Genomic DNA, 11,436 nt, shown 5'->3' with positions numbered 1-11,436 from the left:
ATAATCTTTTTAAAGTGTATGAGGAGCCAGAAGAGCCTATTCCAGAAGAAGAGATCGCTGAAGAACCACCTAGCATAGAAGAAGTTGAGGAAGTGGCGCCACCTAGAGGTAAAGCTGCTTTTAGGAGTTGGACATTTAAAATCTATGGTGGTCCAAATCTTTCTCAGAATAAGTCAGTCTGATATTTCTCAGTATACTTTTCTTACATCTTACTAATGACAAATTAATGATCAGAAAGTAATGGCGCCTGAAGGACCCCACCCAGCTTTTCTACTGCATCTCTAATATAATTCTTGTATTATTGGCACTAGAAATTTTCCTAGCTAGACCCTATTGTAACACTTTCTCCTAGTTTCTAGTTTTTAATTTCTATTCAGTATTAAAGTGGGGGGGAATCTATTTCTGTGTTGTTTACTTTTTAGAATAATTCTTAGCCTATCATTCCTGAAGACTGTGACAAGTTTTGTATAACTGATACTACATTTGCTAATAGGATTAAGAAGTAATAGCCTTCCACTTTTAGAGTCACTGCTGCAAATGTATTATTATCATTTAGATTGCTAATATCTTTTAAAAATAAGTCAATGTTTTGTGTTATTTTTTGTATCTATGGGTGCTGTTCTGTTCATTGCATGTCCTTTTTCAAAATGTCCATATAATATCTTTGAAGTGCCTGAAGTGGTTAAGAAAGCAGTACCTGAAGCTCCTACTCCTGTTCCTAAAAAAGTGGAGGCACCACCAGCTAAAGGTATAGCAAATGTCAATAATGTCTTTTTTTTTTTAAATATTTCTTTTATTTTTATTTGACAGAGAGAGAGAGAGAGATCACAAGTAGGCAGAGAGGCAGGCAGAGAGGAGGGGTGGGGGAAGCAGGCTCCCTGCTGAGCAGAGAGCCCGATGCGGGGCTCAATCCCAGGACCCCAAGATCAAGACCTGAGCTGAAGGCAGAGGCTTAACCCACTGAGCCACCCAGGCGTCCCTAATAATGTCTTTAAATTCCAGTTAACGTTCTTAAAAAAAAAAAAAACACACCAGAAACTTCTTTGATTGCTTTCTTAGAATCATTTAAGTAGCAAACTTTCATATCTTTAGTCTGTTTTGGAATCTTAAGTGATGATTATGTTACTGGATGGCTGTGTGTATATGAATTATTCTGGATGCTTCTCATTTTAAACAGCTGAGACTTCTAATGTTAATGAGCACATCTCTCTATGCTTATATACATAACAATAGACCCTTCTTCCCCACATTCCATTTATGAATTTTATTCCATTATATAGTGTTTTCCCATGTTATTATAATTACGTATACTATATTATAGGGGAAAAAAATCTGTTCTAATGCTTGGATGACAACTATTTTAAAGAACCTCGTGTCCTTTCTAATATTTGGCCTAAGCATTTAAGGTTATTACAAAATGCCTTGCTTCCTAGTTAGGTTACTACTTCAGGAGTGCTCTTAACAGATAAGCTATGCTCTCCCTATCACAGTTGGCATCCCCCAACCCCCATATAAAATAGTACTCAGCGGAAGAGGACACCTGTGTTAAGGCTTAAGTACTCTGTTATGGTAATCACTTCAAAACAATCTTCATCAAATTAAAAATACTAGAAGTAGGCCCAATATTGATAATCCTTGCTATTTAAAAAGAATAGAACAGCATATGCCTTCATCTTATCTAGTTAGCACAAGTAAGTGAATTGGGAAAATATCCTTATTTTCTATAAAGTGGTGTCCAGTAGAAGAATGACTTCTTACACTTTAATTATTATAAAGATGTTGTTTTATTTTCATTATTTAGTATTGTTAGCTAACTGAAATGCCTAATATCTTTAAAGTGCCAAAGAAGGTTCCTGAGGAAAAAATACCTGTTCCTGTTCAGAAAAAAGAGCCACCTCCAGCCAAAGGTACATATTCTGTTTTAAACCTGAATTTCCTGTTAATAGTTTTTCGTTAAGATTTTTATGTTTGGGTAAAAATCTTTTACTGGCTGGCTCGCTCAATAGAGCATGTGACTATTGATCTCAGGGTCATGAGTTCAAACCCCACATTGGGTGTGGAGCCTACTTAAAAAATAAAAAATTTTTAAAGATTAAAAAAAACGGTTTTTATGTTTAATGTCTCTGTGTCTTGACTGTTTAGATGTCTTTGGTCTATGAAAACTTGCTCTTGATAGTCCTAAATATTAAAACTATATCTTTAAAGTGCCTGAAAAGAAAGTCCCAGAAAGGAAAATCGCAGAAAAGAAAGTCCCTGTGCCTAAAAAAGAAGCTGCTCCCCCAGCTAAAGGTATTTTTGGAAAGATCTTTTCTGTGTCTTCACATATTATTGCATGATGAAAGCCTTTTTTTTTTTCCAGTTGTTGTCATTCTGTATTTTGAATTTATATCTTCATTTCTTCTGTGTTTGAAAAAACAAATTTCTTAAAGTAGATGCTCTTTCAGGGAGGACCGTCGTTGAAGAAAAAGTGTCAGTTGCCTTCCACAAAGAGGAGTTAGTAAGAGAGAGAACAGAATTAGAAGTAGTAGAAATACCAGTGGAAGTGCTTGAGGAAGAAGAGTTCCATGAAGTTCAAGAATATTTTGAAGAAGAAGAGTTCCATGAAGTAGAAGAATTCATCAAAGTAGAACGACCTAGAGTTGAAGAAGTACACAGGGCTGAAGAGGTCCATAGGGTAATAGAAGTTTTAGAGACAGAAGAAGTGGAAGTATACGAAAAACCCAAAGCTCCACCTAAAGGTATAGGTGAATTCTGTTGCTATGACAAATTGCTATACCTTGCTCTAACTCACTTTTTTTTTTTAAGTGCATTTCATGCCCAGCTTGGAACACTAGAAACCCACTGACTTTCCAAGTTAAACTCATGGAATGCTTTAAGCATGAGCTTCAGCTATTTGATATGAAGATTAATATGGAGTAGAGATTAACCTTACAGTGTATAATTTTAGCAGACAAGATAATGGTATTTGATACCTACTTATCTAAGGAGCTCACTTGTATGAATTTGTAGATTCTTTCTTGAACTCAGCTAAGAATGATTGTTACGTGATTGTTACGGGTACCAAAATATCTGACCAGTGTCATCATTTGAGTGAAATAGAAGCTACTCAGTTCACTGAGAAATTTACATGTTCAGGAAAAACAACCATTGCTTTGTTAACATGAGTCAGCTGTTCACAAACTGATCATTGCTTATCAAAAGCTTCTGCATTTTATGATATTTTCGTTAGAGAAATAACATTAAGGAAGCAAATGAAGCATTGGTAACACTACCTGCTTTCTAGTTTTGTTTTGTGGGGTTTTTTTTTAGGATAAAGTATGATACATAAAATTCTCTTCAGTACCATTCCAGATCTTGCACAAATTAATATGTGTGTGATATAAAGGAATATGTATGTGTGCATGTGTGCTTACTCATAGTAAATCTACCATATAGATGAAATTTAGCAAAATCATGTCTCTCTTAGAAGTGTGATATAAATTCAAAAAATATAAGTAGAGAAAGCATTTATGAGCCCACACTGGACTAACTTTATTGGGAGTGCTCCCTAATACTTCAAGAACTTATTCTAAATCAAAACACCAATATCTTTGAAGGGCCTGAAATACCTGAGAAAATCATCCCTCCAAAAAAACCACCCACTAAAGTTGTTCCTCGAAAAGAGCCACCAGCTAAAGGTATTTCATTAGTGAAAAACTACTTACCTTATTATATGTGCAGCAGCACCTTGATTGCATTAAATGTTTCTGTTCTTGATGTTTTTCTTCTGTGTTTTGTGTTTTTGGAATTTCTAAAACAAACTAATATCTTTAAAAGGGTTGAGGGGCCAAAGGAAGTTCTACCAAAAGAGAAAGTCAATACTGTCATACCCAAAGCAAATATCCTTATTAATCAAATAGTGCACCTAGGTTTCCTTCTTTGGTACTATTTGATTGTATATTCACTAACATGCTTATTGATAAATCCATGTTTTCCTATTAATTCTTAATTTTAATCACCTAGTAATAATAAATACATAGTGACTATGTGTTTAATGTCCCTGCTATGTTCATTTTGGGGAACCTCTTGAATTTTACAATAGAAATAAGAAAAACATCTGATAAATAATATATACTTATATCTTTAAAGTCCTTGAATTATTTAAGAACATTATCACTGGGGGCGCCTGGGTGGCTCAGTGGGTTGAAGCCTCTGCCTTCGGCTCAGGTTGTGATCCCAGGGTCCTGGGATCGAGCCCCGCATCGGGCTCTCTGCTCGGTAGGGAGCCTGCTTCCTCCTCTCTCTCTGCCTGCCTCTCTGCCTACTTGTGATCTTTGTCTGTCAAATAAAGAAAAAAAAAAAAAAAAAAGAACATTATCACTGAAGAGAAAGCACCAACTATTCACCAAAACAAGCGGAAGTAGCCCTAGCAGAAGGTGTCTTGTTAATTTTTCTTGTCAAGTTCTTACAATTCTAACATGGGAAATTCTTCTGAATTTCTGTTGTCATATTTGTTATCAATATTCAACTCATTTTAGTACTGTAATACATTTGATAAAGTGATCGTTCTGTTTCCTCTTATGACCATGTCATGTTTTGTGTTTACATTTTTATTACATTATGCTTGTTACAAATCTTTCTGAATGTTTAAAAGTAAAAGAAATTATTACTACTATCTTTAAAGTACCTGAAGTGACCAAGAAAATTGTGGTAGAAGAAAAAGTACGTGTTCCTGAAGAGCCCAAATTTCCACCAGCTGAAGGTACCTGCCTTTGCTGAATCACCACTAATATAAAAATCCCCTCTTATTCACTTACAATGGAGCGGAGAGAGAGGGAGATCCTTCCCCCTTCAATGCCACAATAGAGCTTAATTATGCAAACTTCAATTTATGTTCTATAACATAGTCCTCCCTTTTGTGATGATCCTCTGGAAACAAAGGCATCAACCTAAAAGTTGTTACCATTTTTGTTGATCTTCTTAAGCCTTAATTGATATTGACCCCCTCAACTTCTTTTCAAAAATAATTTATTTCAGAAGCTATTGTCAGGGAGCTTTGGAAACAAACATCCCAGATAACAATAGAAAATGATGCTATACCCCAAGGACAAAGTATTTTTAATATGACAAATCAAGAACTCATCAACAAGGCAATCTAGAGAGATGCATTGACTGTGTGTTTTGTTGGCTTATGATTTTGGAATTCTTGCCATTCTTCTTGTTAGATCCCCTTTTTGTCTTGATATTTTATATCCAATTATGATATTTTTAAAAATAAAATATCTTTAAAGCACCTGAAGTACCCAAGAAAATTGTTCCAGAAGAAAGGATTCATGAAGCTGTTCCTAAAAAGCCTGAAGTTCCACCAACTAAAGGTATACACTGAAACTAATCATGACATGAAATGACTCTTTGTTTAGTTATTCATGGTTTAAAGTAAATGTGTGTGATGTTAAATCCTTGTATTTTGCTTCTTTATATTCTTAGTATACTTGTTATTTATAACAGTTAATATACTAATATCTTTAAAGTTCCTGAGGTGCCTAAGAAAAGTATTCAAGAAGAAAAATCTCTTTCTGAAGACACAACGATATACAGTGAGTGTAGAAAAATTGGTGGTTCTCTTTGGTTTCATTTGTGTTTGTCTCCATAGCTTTTAAAAATAAGTATACTAATATCTTATCAAAGCCTAATGTGCCAAAAATATTTGGCTAAAATTAAATAATTTAAATGGCTATTTGTCTCAGACAAGGTATATCTCCTCACCAATTAAAAAAAAATAGTCCTGTACTTATAACATTGCCCAATTTTAGAAAAGTCGTTTACCTTTTTGAATTTGTCATTGTCTTGTCTTGTTAAACTGTTCTTTGTACAAATATCTTCTGCTTTGAAGCAATTTATTTTCTCGGGCCATGAAGTAACTTTACTTCAACTTCATAATAATATTTTAATTGGATTTCTTAGAATCAAAATGCCTCTTCATTATTTTTTTACTCTTTACAGCCATCATTGGAAACATTTTGACAATGTTGCTTTAATGACCATATATTTATAAAGCCATTACAACAGCAAAAGAATTCTCAAGCCATTTTTTGTTTGCTTTTACATAAAATTATGATTAAATAATTTGAGGAGTAAAATAATCTGAATAATAAAATATTTTGAATAGAATATTATTCAGTAATCTGAATAGTAAAAATGCCAATACTCAAGATATCTTTCCATTTATTTTAATCTAAAAATACCAGTAGTTCTGATTTTCTTTCATTTATTTTAATTTAAAAAATTCCCTGTTTAAACCCATTTTGGGGGGTCTATAATACTAGGTTGGGATACATATATATGATGACTCCCTCCTTTGAATACCCTTTTTATGCTAAAGTCAGGTTATTGTCACCAGCCCGTCTTCCTTTCTAAAAGCTAGAGAAATCTTTATTTTCTTCAGTTGCCTTATTTTCAAAGATTTAATTATTTTTTTCTTTTTCTTTCCTGCTTCCAATCCCTAAATGGTTATAAAACTATGCAGCCATAAACCCGATATGGTTTAAAATTATAGCCACCTAGATTCCCGGAAAAGGGAAGAACTTATACAAATTTCCAGTAGGTCAAATGTAGGAGAATCAACCTTGTTCTTTATGGACAAAACTAAGAGCAAAGGAAAATTTCACCAGTAACTTTCTGCAGACAAAATATAAGAATTATATAGTCCCTAGCCAGTGAATTCCTCAATTTTATTGTCATCATAAATGAGAGTTCTGTGTGATACAACTGGGAATGAGGCTTTCTCTTAGCAGATGTGTTCTTGTCGCTAGTTTGTGTCTATGTATTACTGGTAATTTGGGTGATGAGTGTGTACTATGTATCATGTTTTCTTAATACTATTCGTCATTGCCTTGAAATGCCCTTAATTGTATAAATACTAATATCTTTAAAGTTTATGAAGTGTCTGAAGAATCCACCACAGAAGAAAAAGTACTTGTGACTCATCCTCCAAAGACGAAAACCAAAATAGCAAAAGGTATATAACACCAATGATCTAGTCTGAAGAAAATTTATTTAGGGCTCATTTTAAAAGCTCAATCTTCTCCTGTGCTGTTTATAAATATAACTATACTCATATCTTTTAAGTGCCTGAGCCACCCAAGAAAGTTGTTCCAGAGGACAAAGTATATGTGACTATTCCTAAAAAGAGAGAAACGCCAGCAACTAAAGGTACATTTCAACAACATCAAACTTGGATGAATAACTTTGGATTCAAGATTCAAAAATTGTGTGTTATATGATTTACTGTTTTCACAACTTCTAAGTGTAAACCTAATAATATTTTTAAAGAGCCTGATACAACCAGAGAAGTTTTTCCAGAGGTGGAGTTACCTGAGGCTGTTCCCCAAATTCCAGAGCATCCTCCAACTGAAGGTATAATTCTTAGTTATGAAAATCTAAAGAGAATCTTTCTTCTTCAGTCTGAAAAATATGTTTAGTGTTTTGTGTAGGTTCTCAGAACCCCTAACACTAAAATACTAATATCTTTAGGGTCCCCATTGTACCAAAGACAAGGAACTTCCTATGACCTGCCCCCTACCAAAAAAAAAGTCCCATTCATACTATGTACAAGGATAAGCAATTAGAACAAAAGTTAAATTTCTAATTTAAAGTTACAATATCTGTTAACATACCTAACTTTTTAAATATGTGTGTCTTCGTGTCTTTGCCTTTCCTCAACTAAAAAATACTAATATCTTTAAAGAGTTGGAAGTCTCCAAGGAAGGTCTTCCAGAGCAGCAAGCTCCTGTTGCTAAAAGAAGAATACTACCACCAAAAGGTACAAGCCAGAAGAAAGCTGACTTTCATATCTCATGATTATAGTTTTATTTAACACCTGTAAATATACTAATATCTTGAGAGCCCCAGATGCTACTAAGGAATATCATTGCAGAGAAGTGGGTCCCCCAAAGCAGAAGCTCAAGGGCATATACATATTCCCATGAGCTATTCAAGAGAAAATAGAAAGAGGAAAAAATCTTTAACTTATCTAAATGGAAGGTGCTTGGGCTATAACGTCTAACTATGAAGTCTCCAGGGAATATATGAAGACATACAATGTGTAGATGTGACCCAGATGGATTCTTCAATAGGAAATAGCAATACTGTTCCAAAAAAAAGGAAAAAAAAAAATAAGACTAGGAGAGAAAAAAAAAAGCTATACAAGACCACTTAAAACATTTATATCCCTGAAACTAGGCCGAATTGGTTTAGCACTCCCCCTTTAAAGCAGAACTCAGTGCCATCAAATGACAGAGGTGCTTGGCTGTACACTGTAAATCAGTAATTTAACTCTCCATGGAGTTGAAATTTCAGGAGAAAATATAACTGCTTCTTGGAATTGCCTTTCTATAAAAATAAAATTACTACTAAACACAAACACACGAATGTGAAAAAATTCTTTTCCCATAAGAAGTAAGTATAGAAATATTCTCAGAAAACCATGACTTACGGACAATAAAATATTAAATTCAACTTTGAGCAGTTCTTTTGGTCATACGGTCTCCACCTGAGAACCTTCCAGAATTAAGCTAGTTAAAACTAGTTAACATTGGAATTCTGCATGGAACACTTAGTTGTTCCTCTCATTATCTTTGATTTTTTAGAGTCCTGCATTTTTCCATTTTGAATGTTTTTAGGTAAATCAAAAGATGAGAAAGTTTTAAAACATCCAGCTTAACAATTTCTTTACAATATCTAGGATATTCTGTAATTTAAAGAATATCTGAACACTTTGACATGATTTTTTCAGTCTGGGATCTCTGGGTCATTCTCCTCTCTCCTATACTTGAAAAACAAATATTTACCCAAGGTAAGGGTAAAATGAAGCCTATCCAGACAAGAAAGAAGCTCTTAGGTTCTCCTCAAATTAAATAGCTAAAAGTACATCATTAATTTTACAAGATCATTCTTTTTCACTTGAAGCTAATTTTCCATGATCTCATTTTCTATACATCCACCATTCTAAAAAATAAAATTCCTAATATCAATAGTACCTGAGGTGACCAAGAAAAGAGCTCCTGATAATCAAGTACCCATCCTATCATTGAAGAATCAGACACAAGGAGCAGGAATGTCTCCCAGTCTGGGGCATTTCTGTAGGTGGAGTTAGGACTAAAAGTCTTCTACACTCTGAAGAACAACGTATTAATATCTTTAAAGGACAGGAAGCTGTCCCTGTAAGGAAAACACCCATGGCTGCTCCCCCTGAAATTGAAACACCTTCTAGTAAAGTTATCCATCATTCTATCAGTCCTGCCTTCATTCATTTAATAAATGCCAATTATGTGTGTGGGGCTAGGGAGCTGAGGAATAATAAACAAAGACAATTAGGATTTGATTCCTTTCTTCAAAGCTTTATACATCATCCAGTTTTTAAAAGAAGCGCCCTTGGAGCCAGAAATGCCACTTTGATGTAGTTAATGTAACTAACGTCTTCACTGATGCCTTAACCTCTAAGCTTGATACTAATATCTTCAAAGTCCCAGAAACTATGAAAGAAGTTGTTTCCGAAATGCAAGTATCTGAGGATTTTCCTAAGGAGCCAGAACCTCTGCCTATAAAAGGTGTGTGATACCTGTGAACGGATACTGAAGAAATGATCTGTCCTCTGCTCTTAGAACTATGCTTTTCTAATGTTCTTCCTAACACCTAAATGTAAACGTACTAATATCTTCCAAACACCTGAAGCTGCACAAGAAATTCCCTCTTGAGAAAATACTTGTGGGTGTTCCTATTTAAACAGAAATCCCCTCTAATAAAAGTATTCATTCAACAAATGCTTAGTAAGGAAGGTCCACAATGTCACAGGAACTAAGCCAAGTGCCGGTGAAGGGTGGGCAGCCCCTCTTCCTGAGGATCCCACGAGCCCCCAAGACTTATTTGATGGGTGGAGCAAGGGGAGAAGGGGCAGGCAGAGAAGAGACCTCTAGAAAACTACACTTGCCCACTTATTGGGTTTACTGTTTTCACTAATCCTTTTACATCTTAAATGTGAAATACTAATATCTTTAAAGTGCCTGAAGCTCCTCAAGAAGTTGTTCCTGCAAAGAGAACTCCTTTCAAAAAAAGAGAACCTCCTTCAGTTGAAGGTACAAGTGACCATGCCCTCAAGTTAAAGAAGAAATAGCTCTTGTAGTCTTGAAAATATTTTGCTGTTCCTAGTGCTCTTCATATCACTAAATGTTAAAATACTAATTTCTTAAAGTGCTGGAAGCTCCCCAAGAAATTGTCCCTGAAAAGAAAACATATGTGCTTCCTCACAAAAAGCCTGAACTTCCTCGTGATGAAGGTATATGTTGCTGGGAGCTTAGAAATTTGGGGAAATGTCTTCTTCTGTATGAATATGTTTCTTGTCTGTACAGATTCTTCTAACCCCTAAATGTAAAAATATTAATATCTTTAAAGTGCCAGAGGCACCCAGAAAAGTTGTCCCAGAAAGGAAAGTGCATCCTCCCCCAAAGCCTGAGGTCATACCTGTCAAAGGTACATTCTTTTTCTTTTTTTTTCCTTTTTTTATTTCTTTTCAGTGTTCAGAATTCATTGTTTATGTGCCACACCCAGTGCTCCATGCAATATGTGCCTTTCATAATACCTACCACCAAGCTCACCCAACCCTCCACCTCCCTCCTCTCTAAGACCCTTAGTTTGTTTCTCAGAGTCCACAGTCTCTCATGGTTCCTCTCCCCCTTCAATTTCCCCCAACTCCCTTCTCTCTAGCTCCCAATGTCCTCTGTGTTATTCCTTATGCTCCACAAATAAGGGAAACCATATGATAATTGATTCTCTCTGCTTGACTTATTTCACTCAGCGTAACCAAAGGTACATTCTAAACCACCCTTTATTTAAGGTGGGTAGGGAGGGCCTTAGCAAGAACCACCAGGCTGGGTTTGAAAGATCTTTTGTTGTATAAATGAAGTTCTTGTCTGTGTGGATCCTTGTGACTCAAATGTAAATTTACTAATATCTTCAAAGTACCAGAGGCTCCCAAAGAGGTTGTCCCTGAGAAGAAAGTGCCTGTGGTGCCTTCTAAAAAGCCTGAAGTCCCACTTGTGACAGGTATTTGTCACCAGCCTTAGGTTTAAAAAGATTGAACTCTTTTGCTCTTGAAAACATTTTGCTCTAGTGGTCTCATCATTTTTAAATGTAATTTTACTAATATCTTTAAGTGCCTGAAGTTCCTCAAGAGATTGTCCCTGAAAAGAAAGCACCAATGGTGCCTCCTAAAAAACCTGAAGTTGCACCTGGTACAGGTACTTGTCACTCACCTCAGACCCAAAAAGATACAGCCCTTCTACTCTTGAAAATGTTTTGTTCCAGTGGTCTCATAACTCCTAAGTGTACTTTTACTAATATCTTTTAAGTGCCAGAGGCTCCCAAAGAAGTGGTCCCTGAAAAGAAAGTGTCTGTGGCGCC

The 11,436-nt window shown here is 35.2% G+C and overlaps 1 protein-coding gene across 1 annotated transcript in view; it reads left to right on the top strand.

Annotated features, from left to right (window-relative positions):
* Positions 1-11,436, top strand: part of LOC111151669 (titin) — a 270,197-nt gene that overhangs the window by 132,885 nt on the left and 125,876 nt on the right. Inside the window, 12 exon segments of the mRNA XM_022509842.1 lie at positions 16-108; positions 671-748; positions 1,839-1,907; positions 2,206-2,289; positions 2,445-2,738; positions 3,597-3,677; positions 4,664-4,741; positions 5,271-5,354; positions 7,108-7,191; positions 7,312-7,395; positions 10,996-11,079; positions 11,190-11,273. Of these exon segments, the coding sequence (XP_022365550.1) occupies positions 16-108; positions 671-748; positions 1,839-1,907; positions 2,206-2,289; positions 2,445-2,738; positions 3,597-3,677; positions 4,664-4,741; positions 5,271-5,354; positions 7,108-7,191; positions 7,312-7,395; positions 10,996-11,079; positions 11,190-11,273 (1,197 nt within the window).

This window comes from Enhydra lutris, unplaced genomic scaffold (genome assembly GCF_002288905.1).
Source record: "Enhydra lutris kenyoni isolate GAN:26980312 unplaced genomic scaffold, ASM228890v2 scaffoldscaffold1, whole genome shotgun sequence".
NCBI lineage: Eukaryota > Metazoa > Chordata > Mammalia > Carnivora > Mustelidae > Enhydra > Enhydra lutris.
The sequence above is the reverse complement of the archived record's forward strand: the minus strand, read 5'-3'. Positions and strand labels throughout refer to the sequence as shown.